This window comes from Mercenaria mercenaria, chromosome 13 (genome assembly GCF_021730395.1).
Source record: "Mercenaria mercenaria strain notata chromosome 13, MADL_Memer_1, whole genome shotgun sequence".
In the NCBI taxonomy this organism is placed as follows: Eukaryota; Metazoa; Mollusca; class Bivalvia; order Venerida; family Veneridae; genus Mercenaria; species Mercenaria mercenaria.
Window position 1 is genome coordinate 53,940,843 of NC_069373.1, and position 24,841 is coordinate 53,965,683.

The 24,841-nt window shown below is 32.5% G+C and overlaps 1 protein-coding gene across 3 annotated transcripts in view; it reads left to right on the forward strand.

Moving 5' to 3' along the window:
* The window catches only part of LOC123529574 (guanylate cyclase soluble subunit beta-2-like), a 115,430-nt gene that overhangs the window by 13,427 nt on the left and 77,162 nt on the right, over positions 1-24,841 (forward strand). Inside the window, exon 1 of one of the 3 annotated variants that reach the window (XM_045309949.2) lies at positions 7,562-7,961. The exons of 1 other annotated variant lie outside the window; for it this stretch is intronic. In XM_045309949.2, the coding sequence (XP_045165884.1) occupies positions 7,959-7,961 (3 nt within the window). In that variant the 5' untranslated portion in view covers positions 7,562-7,958. Of the gene's footprint in view, positions 1-7,561; positions 7,962-23,151; positions 23,517-24,841 lie in introns of those variants that run through there. One more of the 3 variants, XM_045309948.2, reaches the window with a different exon arrangement.

A 24,841-nucleotide genomic window follows, 5' to 3' on the forward strand; every position in this document is an offset into this window, starting at 1 on the left:
CACAAAATGTCAAGAATGATAAAAGTAAAATTTCATCTTGGAAAGTGCCGAAACCACGCATAAAGTCTAAAATGCGGTTAAGATGTTGTACTTCAGTCAATAACTATGGTGCTATAGGCATCCCTTGCGTCACTTATAATTGATAGATCATTTGTTTTGCAGCTAATAAAGTTTTAAGAATTGCGTAACCAAAAGAATTTGATTTATCTAGTATGACATTTCCATATTTATCTAGACTGACAGTAGTCTGGGCAGTTGACATAGATTTCCAATATATTCCATTAGTAAAGTACAATCCTCTATAACTCTCTTTAAATATGCAAAACATTATCTAATGTTTATTTAACGATCAAAATATTTGTATAAAGCACCATGATAATATTAGTAAAACAATCCAGATCGAAAGTAATTAAATTGTATTGAAAGAGCAACACAACTGTTCAATATCTCAAACGATGCAAGTTTCAGTATTAGCAACCATAAATTCACGTGACATGCTGTTTTACACTGGCAAATTCATCGATAGCATTGCCATGTGAAACGACTTCAATATCCACATAGTTATGCTATTAAGTTATTAACAGATCATAAAAGAATCGACGCTTGTGTAATAATGAATGGCTTTGCTGCTATATACTGTTTCAGAGTCGTATACACTTTTTCAAGAAATCACACCTTTTTCTAAAATAAAATAATACACTAAACATGCTATGTCTGTAAATTGTGATAAGTCAAAGGTTATACATTTTAGAGCTAAAAGTACAAATCTGACATCTTTTAGCTTTAAAATATGTAACCAAAATATTGATATTGTTCATAATTATAGATATTTGGGTCTAATATTGAATGTGTTTATGGATTACGCTGAAATGGCAAAGTCAGTAGCACTGTCTGCTGGAAGAGCACTTGGTCTGCTCATATCAAAAAGTAAACAGGTAGGGGGTTTTCAATACACGACATTCTCGAAGCTGTACGACAGCACGGTTTGGCCTATTTTAAACTATGGTGCTTCTATTTGGTGTGACCAGTCCTTCTCTTGTATAAACGCTATTCAGAATCGAGCAATGCGGTACTTCTTAGGGGTCGGAAAATATACCCCAAATGTGGCGGTAATTGGAGAAATGGGGTGGAAACCATCCATAGTACGGCAATGGGGGTCGGTTGTACGGCAGCTTTGTAGAATGTCAAATATGGATAATGGAAGGCTTAACCAAAAGATCTTTGATTGGGCCAGACGGAGTGCTTCGTCCAGGTGTAAAAACCAATATTTCAGAATATGTAAAATGTTTAATAGCATTGATGTAGATGTTAATAACACACAAGTTTTAAGTGCAAAGAATGTTGTTGACATGGTAGAAAGTAAAATAGTATCAGTTGAACTTGATAAATGGAAAATGTTATTAAATAGGAATGTCTCAAATAGAAGTAGTGGTGGTAACAAACTTAGAACTTATAGACTGTTTAAAGAGGAACCTGGTGTTGAAAAATATTTGCAATATAATTTACCATTTCATCATAGAAGTGCTTTGTCAAAATTTAGGTGTGGTGTGGCACCAATCCGTCTTGAAACCGGTCGGTTTGAAAATCTGGATGTTAATAGTAGAATATGTTTTAATTGTAATTTGTGTGTTGAGGACGAGATCCATGTCCTTCTGCACTGTCCGGTATACAATGAAATCCGTGAGGAATTGTATGTGGAAATACGAAATGTTTGTAACACTTTTGAGATGTTGTCTGATAGAGAGAAACTTTGCTTTATACTTCAGAATTCTGATATAGTAAAATTTTCTGCCAAAGCCTGCTTCCAAATACTTCAATTTAGACGCTTAAAACTGTTCAGGAGATAAATTTTATAAATTCAGTGTTCACTGATGAACTTTGTTTTTAGAACTTTTAACAAGTAATGTTAAGTTTTAGAAGAAATTTTAAAATAAGATGGTAAGCGGAAATGACTCTGTAGTTGTAATATATAGTATTCTGGTTTTATATTTTACAACTTAGGTGCAGATAATTTTGACAAATCTGGTGTTCACTGTGAACTTTGTTTTTTTTTTTTTTTTAGAACCTTTGAGAAGTACTTTTAGTTTAAGTAGGAATTTTAAAATAAGATGGTAAGCTGAAATGACTCTGTAGTTGTAATATATAGTATTTTGATTTTATATTTTACAACTTAGGTGCAGATAATTTTGACAAATCTGGTGTTCACTGTGAACTTTGTGTTTTAGAACCTTTGAGAAGTAATTTTAGTTTAAGTAGAAATTTTAAAATAAGATGGTAAGCTGGAATGACTCTGTAGTTGTAATATATAGTATTCTGGTTTTATATTTTACAACTTAGGTGCAGATAATTTTGACAAATCTGGTGTTCACTGTGAACTTTGTTCTTTTTAGAACCTTTGAGAAGTAATTTTAGTTTAAGTAGAAATTTTAAAATAAGATAGTAAGCTGAAATGACTCTATAGTTGTAATATATAGTATTCTGGTTTTATATTTTACAACTTAGGTGCAGATAATTTTGACAAATCTGGTGTTCACTGTGAACTTTATTTTTTCTTTTAGAACCTTTGAGAAGTAATTTTAGTTTAAGGAGAAGTTTTTAAAATAATATGAATTTTTGGCTGTAAGTTTGAAATGACTCTAGCAGTAATAAGTAGCAGTTTGTTTATATATTTTATCAATACCTTCTAATGACTCAAGAAAATTGGAAATTATGAATTAGCTTAATATGAATTTTGTACATCATGCTTAAAAGATTATAAATAGGAATAGTCATAAATTTTAGCTAATTTTTTATATATATATATATATATAACTATATAATATCATAGCCAAACAAAATAGAATATATACACTTCGTAATTAATGAGCTAAATATTGGTTATAATATTTAACAGAACAGAACTGTTCGGGTTATAATATTGGTAGAATGTAAATAGAATTTTAATAATGATTTTTAATAGGGATGTTTTATAGTCTCTTATAATTCCTATGAAGGAGTGGCTTTGTGTTATGTTAATGGTTTTATCTGTATATTGTAATGTACACAAAGATGAGACTCTAATAAAATATGACTTGACTTGACTTGATATGACACTAAACATTGTTGAAATTTTAAATATTTTATCAGACTGATTTTGTTTACAAGATATGTTAATATCCTCCTGAAACAAATTTATCAAAATAAAATCACAAATGCGTGATTGGCTTGTTAAGAACAGGAATAAAGATATTTAAGAAAGACTTCTTAGTTTTGCGTACATATTATTATATTAAGTCCTCTCTTAATGTTTTAAAACTTAAAATTCACACAAGTGGTCTAATACATGAACTTACTTACATATGATTTTTAAAAAGTAATATTTAGATTAAAATAATGACTGAGACGATTTTCATATAAAAACCAAATTGAATACTTTTTATGGCCATTTACCAAGATGTTTATGTACGATTTCGATGTCCGTTGTATGCATTATAAGTGTAACGTACCATTTTACGACATATGCCATCTTTAATATCACTAAAATTATCTATTTCACAACAATTGATACACACTCTCAACGATGATGTGAACTTTATTAAATGACGCGACAAGTCAACGGCGGCCTCTATGACTATTAAAGCGTGGTTTGAGTTAGTTTCTCTTCACAGTAAGGTATGTCAAAATCTTGTCTGTTAGTTTTCCCTTCCTTTGTTCATTCTCAATATCTGATACACATTTAAATCAAACTCGGTTTTTGATTTTGTCATCCAAAGAATTTAGCAATTATACGCAGTATATGTCAAAAGTAAACAGCTCTCATTCTTTTTTCTGCATGTACAATACGACAAATTAATAATGAAATGATAATCGAAGAGATGAAGGATGAAAATGTTGTGACATGATCAGGAGATCCTTTGGTTATATCATGATATTATCATTTGCAAGTATGAATGACAAAAGCCGGGATTTGGGAGATAAAACTCTAGCCTAATGTCTAATCAGCCTGTTGTGTATTATCATATTACACATGGCAATCCCTAATTAGTACTTACAAGCTTAAGATACAGGTGGCAAAGAATCATTACTATTTGCAGCTGTTGGTGTTGATTAACGTATTTGAAAATGTATAAAATATAAGCGTATCAACATTCTGTCTAAGCATTTCTTACAGCATTAAATGAGCCGTGCCATGAGAAAACCAACATAGTGGCTTTGCGACCAGCATGGATCCAGACCAGCCTGCGCATCCGCGCAGTCTGGTCAGGATCTATGCTGTTCGCTAACGGTTTCTCTAATTGCAATAGGCTTTGAAAGAGAACAGCATGGATCCTGACCAGACTGCGCGGATGCGCAGGCTGGTCTGGATCCATGCTGGTCGCAAAGCCACTATGTTGGTTTTCTCATGGCACGGCTCAAATGGTAGTTCTACACAAACAGTGTAAGAATTAATGTATTAGCTGCACACTTCATTACCTTTCGCGGATACGCATACGCTCACGTGCTTGCTGTTATTTTGCTTGGTTTCGTTCAATTTCTTTAAAAGTTACAAATTTGCAGGAATAAGCCTTAAAGGTAAAAACGGCTAAATATTGCGTTTTAATGAACGGCAAAGTAATAATTGCGTAATATGTATGGAAAACATAGGATAATAGATTGGCTAATAAGAACCATAATTTGGTCTTTTTGTACTTGCTTATAGCGAAAAAATACGTCCAGTTCATTATAAATTTGAGAGTAATATTCCAGTCTGCTGCTAATTGAAAATACTATCCATAGCTCTAACGACAATTCCATTTGAAAGAAATATATTGACAAGAAACACAAAAGACGATATTGAAAAGAAACACTTATCTGCCACTTAAAACTTCTCTCATTTAAAGACATTTTTATAACAAAGACATTTCTAGAAGGAACAAATAATTGTTTCCTTCGTAAAGAGGTGATCTAAAGTTTATGAAAAAATGAGTTCAATTTCTGTGTATTTCTTATCAGTAAAGTTCATAACATTCGTCTTTTTTAAAAGCATTTCCCGGTAGTAACAGAACAATCCCAATCCCGGTATGTCCACGTCAACATAATTGTAATGGTTCTGAGACGTCAGTTAGAATTTAAAATATAGAGGCGATCAGGGTTAATTGTTAATTCTTTTCTCATGTAAAAGTGATCATTTGATAAATAAGTTTGATTTGCTGGATGTTTAGGAATATACGATGTCTTATCAGAATCAGCTTTCATTTATCAAAACCTTGACAAAATGCATTTTTCCAGGTCAACCTTAATTATTTCCGGTGAAAAGGTTAATCTAAGGTTTGTATTGTTGAATTGTTTTTCATCACTGAAAACTACCTGATACATAGCATCTTGTTAAAAGCTTTTTATTGTAGTGACAAAATGCTACCTTAAAGTTTCAGTTGTAACGATTTTGATAAAAAAGGTTTTAATGTTTTATTGGATTTCTAAAAGCAATTAGTAAATTATCATTAACTGTCATACTTACTCATTTCTAGATTTTTATTTGCACAAATGATGTTTCAGAACTTGTACATCCTTTTAGAAGTTTTACTATGCTATCTTAATCGCACAATTGACATTCTAAAATGAGAGAAATATAATGCTTATGAGAAGATGAGTGAAAAGAAATATTTACACAAAATGCATTCATGTTTTAATAGCAAACACTTAGAAAAATTTCTTATGATTGTCGAAATGCACCCTAACTCTGTTCTCTGTGGACGCGTAGTGGTTAAGGTCGGTGACTTTGGATAACTTGCCCCTGACTGATTGTAGGCTCGAGCCTCACTCGGGGCGTTGAATTCTTCATGTGACAAAGCCATCAAGCTTGCTTACTGAAGGTCGGTCGTTCTACCCAGGTGCCCGCCCGTGATGACATAATGCACAGAGAGGCACCATCAGAGCTGGAAAGTCGTCATATGGTCTATTACTGTGTCAAAACTCAACAAAAATCAAATACAACATCATTTTAAATTCAACTACATTTTCTTTGAATGAATTGGAGTGAAACTATCATAACAAGGTGATATTCTAGTGCGTTTCATTTAAAAAGGTTCATCATTGCAAAAAGATGAAATATGAACGAGTAAATTTCAGAAAGGTCATAGTTTTTTATATACTTTTATATTTTGACATTTTCTGGAAACTATCAAATGATACTGATAATATTACCATATAATTATGTATTTTCTTTACAGTACAGTCTTTGCATATTAATATTACCTCAAACAACTAATGGTAAGGGACATTTACTTTTAAACAGAACAGAACATATATTTTATTAGAATTAAGCATAAACAGCTCATCTTCTTTTATAATACAATATATTTGCATGCATACGAGAGTGAATAAAACCATTGGGCTACAATTTGGAGGATATTTTCTCCAACACAGTACATATATATTTACACTACAGTACATATATATAATTTACACTCTAATGATATTTTCTAAATCTTTAAGGATACGCTCTCTGGTGTACAATTTCGGTGAATAAAAGGTTAATTGTATGCGCTTGTAAAATTGTGAACGTGCAGCGATTCGCACGAAAAAAACCTATTGTCAATAATTTTCCGATGAAACGATTATAAGAACAACTCGATTTACTGCTAGGCAATAGAGTTGTTTTTAGTATTTTCTTTCACTTTAAAAGAATGAATCACCTTAAATAAAGTTATTTACGTATTTTGCTAGGTTTGTAATCGAAAATATTTTTTTTTTTGTAAATAGGAACTCACTCCGGTGAGTGAAAATTGTAAATGTTCACTTCCTGTATCAGAGCGATTAGCATAATTAAGAAATGTTTTCAGGCTTTTTAAACTTTACAGACAAGTACACATAATTATAGGTATAAACTGATAATTAATAAACAAGATTTTGATATTTATGGATAATTAAAAGATATTTTTAAACCACGTCCAAAGGTCATAATTCTTATAGTAGAGTTCAATATATAATATACGCACATTTTACATACTATTTGAAAATTCGAAACAGTGTGAATATATGATATTTTACACCTATGAAATTGTTTCATGTTTTCAGTAAAGTCTCTCTTGTTGCAGACAAGGAAAATGAATATAAATATGAGTGATAGTTTTTGAGGAATTTGCGCTTGAACCATGTGTCATTTTATACAGGAAACTAATACATTCGCTTTTTGTAATGAAAGCAATGTGTCGGTAACACAAAAAAGCAATAATGATGACATGAATGGCGATAATTATGATAATGCTAATTATTATAAATATCATTATTATTATCATTGTTATTATTAGTTTTATTATTATTATTATTATTATTATTATTACAATAATGAAAGCATCACTTTCAAGACTGATAATGACATATGCATACAGGTTTTGCTGACTACGAAGTCTTCCTTTTACATATGTACATATTCCTTCCATAATAACTTAATGAACAAACTATAGGAATTCAATAAACAGAATTAATACATCACCGATTAGGTTTTCCTAATTCATTTGTCATATTCGTTAGTTATTTATCCGATACAATATGTAGTTCCTATGGTGAGCTTAATATTGTGGTTTGCCTATTTGCGTATTGCAGAGGACAGAGGACAGAAGAAAGAGGCATTGTAGTGCAATGTTTTCATTGCATTTTTACACAATTAAATAAAGCTGAACGACTGGAATAAAGAGTTTTCTTCTTTAAAACAAAAGCCGCTGTTATACATACAGTTATAACTAAATATATAATGCATTAATAAAGAATTAAATTTCGTTATCATGGAAAAGAATTTAAGTGTATGTCAACGTTACAGTGAACAGTACAGTGTATGTGAACAGCTTAGAAAGCATTTCTAAATTTGTTTGAATATATAACGCAATGTACAATCTGTTAAACCATTAGTTATATAATTTACTCGCTTTTATTTGATACTAAATCAATTTGTTGAAATTACATTTTGTTATTCAAAAAGCACTGGATATAAAACTAGCAAAATGGTAAGTTCACTTGTTTTGTTTTTGTCAAAAGATGCATTTTCTAATGCTTTTGACGAGTTTAATATGTTTCATTATTCTATTCATCTAAATTTCTGTTTAGATCGTTTATGTGACCTTTTTGATGCAGGTTACGCCCGTAATAGCAATGTGATTATTAGTGCACAGTGCAGGGGTGATCAAACAATGTACATGGTAACAAAGCTACTACCCCTTCTATCAAAATGCAGACAATACCTATTATGCAATGGTATTGCTCCGCTAAATTTACTTTGTATTCAACTTCTTATGTACCATTGTAACATATTGCAAGTATTGTCGAATAGTATTTTCTAACAATTTTTTTTTTTCAGTCTCGTAACAAGTAGAAAAATTCAGGAAGTATAATCACTATTCTTATATACTACGCCGACAAAGTACTTATGTTAATCATTGTTGATTTGGGTTTTCCTGTGCAACAACAATGTACAGGTTATATGGAGCCAAACATCACTAAAATGTTTAGTTTTATATTTCATTTACATCAGAAAAAAGGTATGAGGTATGGAATCAAAACTTTTATACCTCCGAGAATCACAAAGATACAGACAAACCAAGTGTTTGCAATTTATAAGTCGCCTTTTATGATCATGCAAGACAGTGGTTCCAAACTCTTACTTCACATGCAGTTATTAATTCTTGTTGTACTTGTGGAAATGTTTTATTGACAAGAGGAGAAATTTATTTCGCAGATGGCTTTAAAGAAAACGTAACAAATTATTTCCTTGAGGATAATTTGCAACAATTTTCCCGTTTCCTAATAAATATTTAGACCTGTGACTGAGATTTCCAATATATTCCATTAGTGAAGCATTCCTCTCTATATGCAAATACGTTACCTTATGTTTATCTAACTATCTGAATATTTGTACAGAATGTTTCTAATGATTTTATCAAATAGCATCCTGATAAACATTAAAAATTATTAAATATACAACAATTCTTTTTCAATTTCCGTACTTTAAACTGTGATCTAATCACATGAAAGGAATTACTTATTCAAGTGCTTACGCACGATTGCATTCTAAAGCTCTTCTAAAAACAAATTGTTAGTTTCTTTGTGTTAATACAAAGTGTCATATTCGACAGAAAACGATAGTGTCTATTTTTAATTATGATGCATGTATAGGAACTGCTGATTTACAAACGAACCGCCAATTAAAATTGAATGTTTTTATAGGTACAGTATTCTTACAATCTGACTAAAGTACATATCCTATTACGCTACGCATAGGATCTGAGAACGACCTATTCATTGCCTCGTTCTGACGACCCTTTCGCTAGCCAATCAGAGCCTAACTTACAACATCTTGCAAAACTACCTCTAGCCTTGACTTTTGATATTTACAATTCTTATATCATAATGTATCAGATAGCCGGTTAGCTCAGTTGGTAGGCCACTTGCTTTGTAAGCGAGGGGTCCTGGGTTCGAGCCCTGGAATAACTGCACATTTTTCTTACTCTTTGACATTCGAGCATGTCGTCTGATTGGATAAAATAAAAATAGCAATACTGGAAATCCAAAATGTACAGAAGACGAATGTGAATGGGTCGTTCTCAGATCTTCGTTTAGAAGATCAAGTACTTTAGTCAGATTGAGTATTCTTATTGAATGTCGTTGTTGAACGATATTTAGTATTGTTTACTTCATCGTATCTTAAATATACCCGAACACGTAGTCTTGCTAGCTTCCATTTGTAATGTTTTTGTGCTTAGTCTTGCTTACTTATGTGTATCTATCTTTTATCTGCAGAGGACAGAAGAATATGAATATTGAAAACTAAATTAGTTCCTTTTTTTAAATGCAAATATGATGTGACTACATTTAAAATTGCACTTACCTGCCTGTTTGTAGTATATCTAGAGAAAGTAATCGTAAATATGTACATTGTGCATTATATTTCATTTTAATATATTCTTGATTCTTCATATACATTTACATCACTTTATGGCAAATATGTAATGTTACATAAGTGACCAAGCAATATTTTCATTGTGTTTGTGATATTTAAATTATTACTGACAATATTTTACTGACAAAAAGGCAAAAATGTTTCTATTGATATTCAAGAATAGACTACGATATATCGAGTTTGTTTCCCATCAAACCCAAATCAAAAATCATATTAGACAATAAACTTTATAATCTTATCTAAGTGTTAGCGGATGTTTCGTTTAATTTTATCAATATAATACAATATGAACTGTTTTTTAACAAATTTCATTTGGAAAGAAATTTTACCGGAATTTGTAATCTGTTTATATTTAGTAAAACTATCTTTCGTACAAAATCAAGTGAGGTCACACTTCCGTATGCTCAACCTACATTTCATTGACAACTCTGAAAGTGTTGAATAAATAAGCGCGTGAATTCTTTTAACGTAATGCCTGGAATTTAACAAATCACTAATTCAATTACAAACGCCTTATGCGACCATGTGATAAACCAATACCGCGTTCAGACTACGTTTTTAATCCTATGTTAACTTGGGTTTATTTTTAAACTCGTTTGCGTCCACACTATTACCGTGTTCACTTAATTGGTATTTGACATTTAAAACCCATCAAAATATAATATAGTTTGCGTCCACACTAGGCAAAGAAATGTGGTTTAAATATATACAGGCAATGTTGGAAGTTAACAAATATCTTGCAGTAAGCAAGAAAGGTTACAAAGAAAGAGACTAACAGAAACAAGAAGGGGTCATCAATGTTTAAACTTCTGTGTTCATCTAAGAATTTCTGTTCATTCCATCCATTGTCCATTTTGAGCGTCAGCATGACTCCATATCGCAATTTAATGTTTTTGTTTTATCAACACTCCAATTACTTTTGCCAGCCACAGCATCAGTTGTTTGATGCAAGAGAGAAACACATGGTATTCTTCCACCAAAAGGTAAGATTTGTGGATTTGGGATTGTAAAACAAGTTATAACTCACATTTTCGTTCACATGTGTAAAATAATGTAGTATTACATTTTTAATATAGTATTAAAACCACCTCCCGAAGTAGTTTTAATGCTATATTACAGAAACCACTTGACCTTTACAAAAATACCAATTATAACCAATTATTGTCTGATAAAAATAAAACCAATCTGCTAGTGTGAACACGGTACAAGATTGATTGACACCAGAAAATAATAAAGAACTACAACTACTACTGAACTAGTCTTCCACATATTGCAGTTTTTAGCAAAGATAAAATGAAACCGATCTTTTTAATAAACAATATATTTTTTACCATTTTGCTGGCATGTAATTTTTGCACGTTCCTTTTGCAGTTCTATGGCTTTGTGAGTTTGTGATTAAAAATAAATTTCTGCAATTTCTGCTTTTTGCATCTGTTGGAAATGTAAGGTTTTGTAAGTTCGTCATTTTGAATTGAAAGCAACACTGCTGCGAAATCCATTAAGACTGGTAAGATTAATCATAACACAGTGTGGAAAATTTGCTTTAATTCACCTTATAATTTGATGTGACATTATTTTAATTCTCAGTCTAATAGATAATAGTTGTTGAGCGTCATTGTGGTAAAGTTACTTTTGTCTGATGACAATAGAACGAATGAAATTTATATGATAGAAAAAAATCGAATGCAGTAAAACGTATACATATTAAAACATTTTAGGCTAAAAATGATTTCTGGGCCAACATAAACGTAGCGAGAAACAAGAAAACGGCGTATTTAATACCAATAACAAGTTTTGTCTACTTATCAAGTGGATTTTTTTTTAAAAAAGCAAGCTGAAACAATCGTTCTAACATTACTTTCTTAAGGTTACACAAGAAAATAGAATCATGTAAAACCGACAGATGCTCTCTGAAGTATGACTGCACAAAAATGGACTAAGCACATATCTCGTCCTGGTAGTGACGCAGTCGAAGAAGTTTGTTAGAACTCTAGCCAGTAGTTGTGGAGAAAACACACGCACAAGATATGCGCATTTCCCTTTGAGAGTGAAGCTACTATGTAAGCCAGGGAATGCTGATAAATACTCCGGACGAGGATGGCGCTAAAGTTTACAAATATTAAATCATCAGGACAATAACTCCGTGAAAAAAAAAATATTTAAAAAATATGCTCATTTATTTTCAGAGTGAAGCTTCCTATGAATTTTCGCTATGTTTTCAATAGTAGCAATGCAACAATTTTGTTTACAAAGCGATGAAAGCAGTTGAGAGGTAAAAATATCCGCATAACATTCAATTATTTAGACTACTTCCAGTGTCTTATAATTTGTATATTACTCGAGGTCAGAGGTAATCCACTTAATATATCTGTTATCTGTTTGATATGTTACTGTGCTTATCAGCATGACACAGGCTTTCCAAAATGATTTGCATATGTGTTTGACAAGCTTGACTCGAATGTCTACTAATTAAACAAAATACAATCAGGCCTTGATATCATATTACTTATTTACATAATGATCACATACTAATGTTCATTCAAAATATTGATAACTGAAGATGTCATTTAACAATCATCTTTCATTTTAATAACTCTGTCAGGTACGTCAATAAACCTTGTCCATTTCTATCGCGTTCTGTTTATTATTATGTAGAGGGAAAACAAGCATATTAAAAACGAGTTTTAATGTATATGTGGAATAGTGGAATAAAAAAAAATCTTTTCACTATTGTAAAAAATATATTTCTTACAGTTATTGCCATACTAAGTTAAATAAGATGGATTGTTTCTTATTTTCATGATTTGCTTCCGGACAAGACCTAATAGAGTTTGTCACGTTTTGTCACATATTTTCACTGACAAGGATCCGTTTCTTGAAGAAATCCAAAGGAATTTACCTTGCACTTTGTGGACATAATTGGACGGAAGCTTTTCTTGACGAAAGTTATTAAAGGGTATTTACTTATGTTAGGTACCTATGGGTATTTCTCTTTTGTCATAATTATTAATTATGTGTCCCCCAGGAGATATATTGTTTTTGCCCTGTCCGTCCGTCCGTACGTCACACTTCATTTCCGAGCAAAAACTGGAGAACCATTTGACCTAGAACCTTCAAACTTCATAGAGTTATAGGGCTGCTGGAGTAGACGACCCCTATTGTTTTTGGGGTCACTCCGTCAAAGGTTAAGGTCACAGGGGCCTGAACATTGAAAACCATTTCCGATCAATAGCTAGAGAACCACTTGACCCAGAATGTTGAAACTTCATAGGATGATTGGTCATAAAGAGTAGATGACCCCTATTGATTTTGCGGTCACTCTATCAAAGGTCAAAGTCACAGGGGCCTGAACATGGAAAACCATTTCCGATCAATAACTAGAGAACCACTTGACCCAGAATGTTGAAACTTCATAGGATGATTATACATGCAAAGTAGAAAACCCCTATCGATTTTGGGGTTACTCCATTAAAGGTCAAGGTCACAGGGGCCTGACCATTGAAAACCATTTCCGTTCAGTAACTTGAGAACCACTTGACCCAGAATATTGAAACTTAATAGGATGATTGGTCATGCAGAGTAGATGATCCCTAACGATTTTTGGGGTCACTCTGTGAAAGGTCAAGGTCACAGGGTCCTGAACATTGAAAACAATTTCCGGTCAGTAACTTCAGAACCACTTGACCCAGAATGATGAAACTTCATAGGATGATTGGTCATGCAGAGTAGATGACCCCTAACGATTTTAGGGTCACTCTGTTAAAGGTCAGGGCCACAGAGGCCTGAACATGGAAACCATTTCCAATCAGTAACTTGAAAACCTCTCGACCCAGAATGTTGAAACTTCATAGGATGATTGTTTGATTGTTCGTGCAGAGTAAATGACCCCTATTGTTTTTGGGGTCACTCCGTTAAAGGTCAAGGTCACAGGGGCCTGAACATTGATAACCAGTTCCGATCAATAACTTGAGAAGCACTTGACCCAGAATGTTGAAACTTCATAGGATGATTGAACATGCAGAGTAGATGACCCCTATTGATTTTGGTGTCAGTCTATTAAAGGTCAAGGTCACAGTGGCCTGTTCATGTAAAATCATTTTTTGGAAATAACTTGAGAACCACTTGACCTACAAACTTGAAACTTCAAAGGATGATTGGACATGCAGAGTAGATGACCCCTATTTATTTTGAGGTCACTTGATCAAAGGTCATGGTCAAAGGAGCCTCAACAGTGACTTGAGAACCACTAGGCCAAGAGTGTTGAAATTTAGCGGGATGACTGGACATGCCAAGTAGATAATCCCTATTGCAGCCAACCATCAGTGTCTCTTTGACTTTCGCTCCTGACCCCTATTGACTTCTTGCCTATAGGACTTTGCATTGGGGGAGAAATGCGCTTTTTTACAAAAGCATTTTCTAGTTTGCCCCTGATCCTGTGACGTAGCTTTTGCGCGTGCGCATAAGCGCCGAAAAGATTACCATGGAAGTTCAGCAAAGATGGTTTTTAATTTTAAATGATTAGTTATAGGAGTCCTTCCCTATTTGACTTATTATTCCATGAACAAATATGGAATAATAAAAATTTGACCATTTTCAACTTTATGGAGTTACATCTTTAAAACATCTGCTTGTGGTTATCTGTTTTTGTGTGTAATATTTTTTTTTTTATTTTATTTTAAATATTGATTTATTATATTTAGCATTGTTATTTGCCACATTTATTTAATATGAACTATATCATTTTCATACTTGCATGCTCTATTATCTCAAAGTAGGTTTCTTACAGGCTGACCTTTAGCAATATCAGAACAATGGTCTTACTCGAGAGGTGGCTGATTGCTCAACCTTCCAAAATACTAGTTGATCAGTTTATGACTGTATATAGTGGTATTTATAGTAGTGAACTGTTTAGTCAATATTCATTGCTGCGTATTCATAAGCTGTTCTCCTACGAAGACGATGAAGAAAACAAAAACAACAATACCCTCTAAGTAAATACACCAACGTAATCGTCAACATATAACACTTGGGTTATAATTTTCTTGTTAATGTTATAGTGACAGTGATACATCCTGTGGTGTATTGAATATCCATTACATTTGTTAAGTTTAGACTAAATTTAAAATTCATCGTGTTGCTAAGTCTAGTGAAGTAGCATATGGGAATTTTGAAATTCGCTCTGTTAGCTGTAGTAACCGAACACACTTTCTTTCAGATAGTTCAGTTTGACTAGATTCAGAATCCTGGCAGAAGTCATAGTCATCTGAAGGATTTATAGGGAATATTCTTGGGACATGTTTCTTATGAAAACGCTTTTATAAGTACGGTTTTAATGTAAAAGTTAATATAAGATAAACGTTTACCCTTTTGTCAATGATTCTTAATTTGTTTTTCCATTCTAAACATAACAAAGGAAGTGACATCAACGTCAAACGACGTCAATGACGACACCGTCAAAATTTAACAAAGATTTTGGCGTAAAAATCATAAACAGGATTATAGTATGATACATAAATACTGGTGAAAAATGCTGTATAAGTGCAATGGTTAAGGGAAGGCACCAGTAAAAACTAATTATGGAATATATACACAACATTGATATACAAGTATATAACATGTATTTTTGAAAGGCATTAATACAAAATTTTTGAATTCATTCCTTGTGGAGACACAGTGCACAAACGATTTTTCCATTATAGAAAGACGATCACAAGCGCTATAATTTAAAACCAAACAACAAAGAAATAATACTTTATGACGCTCATCATCGTGGTCTTTTATTTAGAAACATACTTTCCTGCAAATATAGCTCCTCAATAGTAAAATATTGCTTTATCTGCTGTAACAACGTTTTTGCATTTTATCGTTCCTTTGAGGTAAAGCTTTTAAGACCTCTGTCTTTTTTTCAAGATTTGACCTGTATTTAACTGACAAGCCCGGCACTTCTTTCTAAGGTGTTTTTTTTTATTTTCAAAATGTAGTTCCTGGAGCAAAGCCCAATGTCGCGTCATTTCGGATTTTTTCTGATCATTAGTGCCATAGACCGAACATTCCCAAACATGGCACTGTGTGCCGTTTTTAAAAACTTAGCACTGTATTCAAGATAGCAGCAGCATGTGCTCACCTTTGTATGGTAAATATTACTGGACCAGGTGGTGCTTAGAGATAAATTAGTTACAGATTAGTATAACCTTTGCATGCTTCTGTGAAATATCAGTGTCCTTGGTAGTCCAAATCTACACATTCTGCAATATAATTTATAATTATTTTGAATAAATTAATTTTGACAATACAATCATAAAAGTGTCAAAATTTCAAAGACTGGTTTGTGTTCTACTAAAAGGAAAATATAGAAACATTTTAAGATATATATTTTGCATAAAAACTACTTTTTTCACTGGATCCGCCCATGTATTAACGGGAGAAAAATCGTGTGCAAACAAGGCAATTCACATGCTGTTAATACCCGATTTTTATCCCCCGCCGATGAAATCGGGAGGGGGATATTGAAATGGCGTTGTCCGTCTGCAGCCATTTCTCAGTAACTAGCAGGTAGAATTTCATGAAACTTGAAATAAACGTGAACCAACATACTGCGATGATGCCCGTCTAGTATTTTTTTTGATTGGTCAATTTTCCTTAGAGTTATTGCCCTTGATTAAATGAAAAATGTCCGTCTGCAGCCATTTCTCAGTAACTATCGGGTAGAATTTCATAAAACTTAAAATAAACATGCACCAACATACTGCAATGATGCCTGTCAATTTTTTGTCAATTTTCCTTAGAGTTATGGCCCTTTAATTGTTTGAAAATCTACACATTTGTACATAACAAACCAACCAATTGGTAGAATTTCATTAAACCTCTTTCATTCTTTTGTTGTACCCACACCTGGTCACACCTCCTCCCCCTCCCAACCCCACCCCCACCCCCACCCCAAAAAAAATCATTCCTTTTTTAAATTTTTTTCAAACCTTCCATGAATATTTATCAACATGCAAAGTTGTACTGTTCTCCCACGTCACTCCTCTACCTCGCTGAGTCATGCCCACCATCCCGATCATACATCAACCCAAAAAAAAAAACAAAAACAAAAAAAGCATTCATTTTCTGTTCAATTGATTTTGACTATTGAAGTTAATTGCTTCTTAGTAACATCCTCAACTTTTTGCCGGATATATTTTTTTGTCATTCCTCATCACAAACCCTTTCGGCGGGGGATACCAATTCATAGAATTTGCTTGTTATTTTTGAAATGCTTTCCCAGAGCGGTATATATTTTGCTGTATCAGTAACTTACGCCAAATGCGCTGCCCCCAACAATGTTCGTACTCGTTTCTTCCCTTGTTTATTCCCCTTTCAGAACTCGGCGTCGATTCGGATTTTGTAGACAATCGTGAGTGTTAAAGAACCGCTTGTAACTTTAGCGATTCTTTGTTTTTCGGAATCACATTTATGATTTTGGTAAGTTATGTTATTATCGAATTTCTCGAAAAATTTATATAAATAGCTTGGAAGCTTGACACTACGTTCGTACTCATCCGTACTCCTACTGTGTCCGTACTCAATATAACTCGAATGTCAAGTTATTATTCTTGAAATTGTGCTCGAGTCCACCAAATTGTGAAGTGATATGAACAATTATTATGTAATTTTATGTTTGTAATGACGAGAGAGTAAAAACACCGTTTAAAAAACTTCGGAATGTGCTTTTGATAGTGTTGTTTATTTCTGGGCCCAGGATACGGATATTTAAAACATGTTTACCGTTTCCAAGAACAACAGAATGGTAAATAAAAAATGTACCGGGATCGTCAAGTCATCACATATGAAAACAATACATAAAGTCGTCGTGTAATGTTTTTATGCAAGAATAGCGACAATACACGTTTGTTTTGTGTATTAACGGGTCTCGGTCACAAACAATCCCGCGAGCTTACACAAAGAAAACGAGTATTATCCCTACATTGATTATTGTTGATGGAACAAAAATGTTTATAAAATCTATTTATTGCAGAATTTGTTGGGTTTGTCATGGAATACCACATAACTAAGGATATTCCACACGAACTGTTTCATCAAAATCATTCATGGTAATTTTAAATGTTTGGTATCCGACCAAAATTGGCTTTATAAATTTTTCAAGAAAAAAAATGGTTTCCCATTGCCAAAAGAATAAAGTCCATTTCAGTTGCTTGAAATAATTACGCATTTATCATTCTATGAACTCTTGCTCAATCAAGTGAATGAATACGGTTTTTTTTTCACTCCAATATCCTTTTTTTAAACTTTTGATCATAAGGTTAATTCATAAGTTGAAACGTAATGCACTGTTAGAATAACAAGTGTATACAGAAGAGTTCTTTTACTGGAGGGAGTGAAAAGTGCTACACATGCCCTAGCAGCTGATTAAGCGGAATTTTATACAAAAACATTGAATGAACTCAATGATATTAATGATATTAAGGCATCGGAAAATAAAAAAAAAACAAAGGCCAAGTACGCGGAGACTTTAAAATCATATTTGTTTTAAAGGTACATGTAAAAGTCTATCACACTATTTAGTACGACATGTTAAGAAACATTTGAAGTTCTTACTTTTTTGTCAAGACAGATTTTAGATGTTATGACTTAGTCAGTGTCAAGTGAGTCTCTACTACTGAAGTTTCGTAAAAATAATTTATATGTTAAATAAATGAGGGCTTTGAGAGTCATTTGCAATTTGTAATCAAATGAATAATTGATCACATTTCTGAGGAAAAATATTAAAATAATTTTTGCTATAAATGTCTAGAGGTATCAAAATTTGGCATGAATTTCCCATAGGCACCACTCCTTGTGTATGCAAAGGCTTTATTAATGATAATCTAACGATTGAAGTATTTGAGCCGTGCCATGAGAAAACCAACATAGTGGGTTTGCGACCAGCATGGATCCAGACCAGCCTGCGCATCCGCGCAGTCTGGTCAGGCTCCATGCTGTTCGCTTTTAAAGCCTATTGGAATTGGAGAAACTATTAGCGAACAGCATGGATCCTGACCAGACTGCGCGGATGCGCAGGCTGGTCTGGATCCATGCTGGTCGCAAACCCACTATGTTGGTTTTCTCATGGCACGGCTCATTTGTAGAGAATTATTTGCAATGAAACTGACAAACATGTGCTTATTTATGTAATTTGAAGTGAAATTATGATTTCAAAGTTCTTGGCCAAGCTTTACAACATTAACATTAACTCTGTAAATGTTGACGCTGTTCTGTTGTAACATCTTTAATATTTCGGTATTGATGAATATTTGCCGAGCTTTAAAAGGTAATAATAAGTACATATTTAGGCAGTTTAAACTCTCCACTGTCAATGGCCGTTTTTAGGCGTTACCCGACTGTGCTTATTTTTGTCCTCGTTTTCTACTAGCATTATTCTACCTTAAAGTTTGTTATGTATCCGATGTGTACACATATTACATACACTTATGTAGGGTTTCTGTTTCTGTTTATGTTATAATTACACGAATTACTTTCCAACTCATTCGTGAATTTGAAGGAGAACTTTCCGAAAATATAGCGTTTTAAGTAAAAGTTGAAACTGCAGATATTAACCGCTGAGTGTTCTCTTCAAACTATAAATCCATAAAAACTGGAGCAACAAAATTTGTAGTTTTATGCTGCATTGTCTAGTGAAGCACTTATATGAAATACATTGGTAGCACTTTGCTTGATTAAATCGTATCACATCAATAATAATTGTTGTTTTGAGACGGAAAATATGCTTTTATATCTGTTTTATGATAGCTGCTTATTATTACTTTTTTGCATGGACTGCATGAATAATTTATGAATAACTGTTATAAATAATTGATCTTTTATAGAAAGCATGCTTTGGACATTTGGTCTTCCTGTCACTTTCTTTGCTATATCGTAAACGTATATTTTAAATAGAAAAAGAAAAAAGCGTTACTGATCTAAAGGCTGTTTACGGATATGTTAAAATTTATTCTCTCATTTTATGAAAACATTATACATGTGTATTATAAATATTAAATGGGCTTGTGCCTGTGATGTAAAGTATAACACACAAGTATTGCTGTAGAATTATTCTAAATCTATGAAAAATGTTATGAAATTATAATCAGCAAATCTTTTTAAACATATACACCAAAGCTATTATTTTGTTTTCATATACAGATTAAAACATATTCCTCACAAAGGCATTACAACAGTATGTCGAAATCCCGCTGCAGTAGTTATATATTCGTGACTTTTTGGGGGAGGGGTTGTTAACGTCTCCCAGTAATAAGTCATATGGCAACTTTCCAGCTTTTGACGGTTGAGGAAGACCCTGAATACCCCTCCGTGCATTATTTCATCACGGGCGGACACCTAGGTAGAACCACCAACCTTCTGTAATCCAGCAGGATGGCTCGCATGAAGTATTCAACATCCCGAGTGAGGCTCGAATCTACATCGGTGAAGGACAAGTAATTGGTAGTCAGCGATCTTAACCACTCGGGGGCCCCCATCCACTGACTTAGACAATTTAGGCCGTTAAACTGTAAGGAAAATACAGGTTGTTCAACAGTTGGGAAATATAGGTCGTACAACATTTAAGAACGAAAATACAGGTCGTACTGAAATCTTTAAACGAAAAGACAAAGACAAAAATACGTATTAGAAAAATAACGATGTTGAAATAGACAATAAGTAATCGACGAGCATAGGTAGTTTTATTTATTACATCAAATGTAAAGAAAGTAATTATTTCAGCAGGCAAAATAAAATAGTAGTTTGTGGACATCAGTCTTAGTTTTTGTTTTACCGTTGTCTACATAAACTCTTACAATGAAACGCCATTTGCAAATACATGTATATTAAACAGTTAAAGATTGGTTTAACTGAAGCATGCTCTTTCCTTTTAGAATAGTATTATATCATATGAAAAGTGTCTATAAATCATCGTGTGTTCTGGTGTAAACATATTTCCCAGGCAGTTAAATTTGCTGTAATATTGGAGAAGAACCTATACAGTCAGGGAACTTGCACAACAATGTGCTAGATCCAGCATAGCAGATTAAAAAATTTGGGGGGAAAAATAGTTGAATAAAGGCTTTATACAAAGTAGTGCACGTTAACACACCAACAAGTATAAATTTTGTTATTTACTTATTTGCATTTCGCTTTGAACACAAACATTTATCAACTGATATTTTAATTGAGCTCTTGTTAGTTTTAAATTGGACACTTCGTAATGTGATGATTTGTCGATAAATGCGTATAAGACCATTATGGTATTTTTAAGACACTTTTACACAGCCGCAGAAGCTTAATTAAAAAATGTGTCAGGTAAGGCTTCATAGTGGTAAGTGTGGGATCATGTTTTAATCAAAAGCTTGGTATTTTGATTTTAGTTAGGGACAAAGTTTATTACTTTTTTCTCAGGTGAGGTAGTCGACTGTAAAGTATCAGTTATACTGAGAAAAGTCATTTCTTGATGAGCAATCTGTTAGTATTCTTTCAATAGCATTGTATTTGTTATCAAATACTTCGAAATTCTAATATCCAGTCATAATATAGTATCGGAGCTAATAACGCCAAACTGTAGAATAATAATAATCTGATAATAAATGGTACCAATCATGATGTTCCAAAACGTTGCATCAAGGTTCGTTAAATTGCTCATGTTTATAATTGTAGGCATTTGTTAATTGCTTCCTCGTGTAAAAGTACATATCAAGTGACTTTTAATTTGTTTGAATTATAGCTTATACTGTTTTTATCGTGCTCCATTTAAATTTGTCTTTTTTTTCTGCTGTTTGTAGCATGTAAATCAGTAGATGTATTTTAGGATTAAATAGTTAAATTTGGTGCGGCCTAACATTCACACTGTTTATTTTCTTTCTAGACAGTCAAGGATAATCTAGAAGGTGTACATTTTCCATTATTATTATTTTGTTGTCTTAGTTTGAGATAATTTCTTAGTTGTCTTAGTTTGAGATAATTTCTTAGTTGTCTTAGTTTGAGATAGTGCTTTTTTCCTTGAAAAAAAAATACATATTAAAATAATCACAATTTTTAATTTCGATGATGACCAAAAACAAATATTAGCAGATGCAGTCATAATTTGTTTCTTTCAAATTTGCCGAATCTGCAGAAAGCACTCTCAGGCACTTCTATCGGCCATAATACTTCTTAGAATAAGCATCTATCTTAACAATGGAAAATGTACCGTCCTAAAATTCGCTTTCATGCTCGTTCGAACGAGCACACTAAAAAGTATTCATCTTTCGAACATTTATTCTACAGCTCTGAACACGTTTCATGTTATTGCATTTTGTAAACGGCATATTTTACAGATGGTCTTCCAGCATTGCATCAAATCATAACTCTTTTGGATCATGTAGATGTTGAAAGATATTGGATTTCTGTGAATTTTTCGAATTGTCTTTATTTTTTATATATATAATATATACATGTAAAGTAAATTCAAGAGTAAGTTTAGCTCATGATAGTTCAACATACAATTGCTTTTTATATGACATAAATGTCTTCATTCATATAAATTACACGATACACTCCTTTTTCTAATATATTGGTCACACCCATCAATGTCAGATCAAAGATACAAGTTACTTGCCATAGCGATTGATTACACTTTTTCATTTATGCCTTTCTCTGTAGTGACCTGGAAACTGTTTAATTGTTTATCTTCCTGGAATTTGAATCTAAACGACAATGGAACCTTGTAAGCAAAGAACGCAATAGAGCAAAACAGTAGCCATCTCTGCTTGACTGATTCTTTTAATGAGATTTAATGAAACATGCAACACCAGTTTCGACTTCAAAGAAGTCTTTTATGAGATTAAATTGAATGAAGTCCATGATACCAAAGAACCTGAAATAGTAACATTCCCCAGTCCACGTACGAGAGATTATTGTACCTTTTAGATAAACTACATGTTCCTTTCGTTATAAATTTTGCTAATGACATATTTGTTCGAAATTGAAAAGTAATACTGTTTGTAATGTCGACACTTTATGCAAGATGCCACTGACATGATAATGTATATAAGTATGTGTTTATCCTGCCTTTGTAAATTGTATTTACTCACCTTTTAACTGCAGTCTTCACTAAATATTGAAATTCGATAAATAAACAATTACTTTGTGAAGCAAGATTAAAGCTTCACTCTTTACAGTTTTTCTTGTGCTCTTTGCCATATCCAATACTAACCTGACCGATGGTTTATATTTTAGTATGATCGTTTATCGTACAGATAGAACTCCGAGTGCAAAACAATTCCATATTTATTGAATAGATCGTATATGGTGTATTAAAGAGACAAAAATATAAAAAACGAAATGTATTCATGTAGGATTTCGTCATGGAAAATATATTGGAGCGTTAAACTTTGTATATATTTTTGCGAATAGGCAGTGTGTTTATGTATTGTACAGAAATTTTTAAAGTTATAATCGGCTTGAAAAAAAAATAAAGATTCTGATGAAAGAAAATTTTAAAAAATGATGTTGAAATTGCCGTGTTTGGATAATTTGATTACTTTTAAATAAAAAGAGTAACTTCAAGAATATTGGACCAGAAACTATTAAAATGGTAAGTTCAGTAAGTTGATTATACGCTGTGTTTTTTCTGAAATAATAGTACTAAATGAAGTGACGTTCCGTCGTTGTTTGTAACAGAACAGCGTGCAAAATAAGCATTTTAAATTTTGTTTTTTTGATGGAGTGATTGTTATTGAAAGACTATAGATTACTTGATCACTGTTATACTTATTTTTCGCTCTATTTAGTCCATTTTACATGTAAATAGTACGTTGTTTGGACACAATTTTACCTTATCTTGCCTAGATAATGTTCACAATTTTATGACATTCATTTGTGACATATATAACGGCTCAAATCTTAAACTGAATTTACCTTTTTCAGAGTTTAAAACAACCCAACTTGGCACTATTTTCAGTAATTGCTGCAAATTGTGTTCATTACTAGTTAATGTATTCATTACAGTATTTTGAATCGTTGTTCAAATCGGGATATTTCAATAGACACATGAAACAATATTGACAATGTCAAAGAATCTGTTATCTTTTAATTGCAATCGTTAATACTTCATTTTTGTAACAATGTAAATTAAAATCCGACAAAAAAGTCTAAATTATGGAGCGATCAAAGCAAAGTGTAAAACACGCTAACAAGGATACAGTAGAAGTTTGTGATCGACCTACAACATTAATACTTTCTACTTAGATAGTTCTTTCAGTAAACATCTAATATGAAAATGTTAACCGTCTTTTAAAACTTGTTCTGGTAAGTCATCACCTGACTAATGAGCTGAGAAGGAAACCCCCTTCCCCTATCCCATATCGGAAATGTAATTAAATAAAGAGATAATATTACCCGTAATGTTCACATTAACAATATCAAAATATTTAAGATATAGATTTCCAATATATCCCATTAGTGAGACATTGGATTTCGTAATCTAATGCGCTCGATATTTTCGCGATTTTAAAAAAAAAGACATTGTTATGATAACATTGTTATGCTTACCGTCACAACAAAAAAATTAAAGGTAATAAAACGTTTGAGGGGGCGACAGACTTCTCTGTTTACGGAAGATCAATTTGGTTTTCGAGAAATATATCAAAATACATAACGATGTTTAACTTTAAAAGTCGCATATATGTTTTATTTTGGAAATGTACCAATGACTCGAATCGAGTCTTAATTTTGGATAGACGTAACGTTGTAAAAATTGCATTGGCAATAAAACATGTCAGAGTTCTGACACAAATTTATTATTAGACATAACAGTTCCAGTTTTGTTTGTGACCAATGACCAAAACAGAAACATTTTAATGCCATTTAAACTCGAAACATTTATATTTTACATAACATATACACTGTATATGCTTTAAT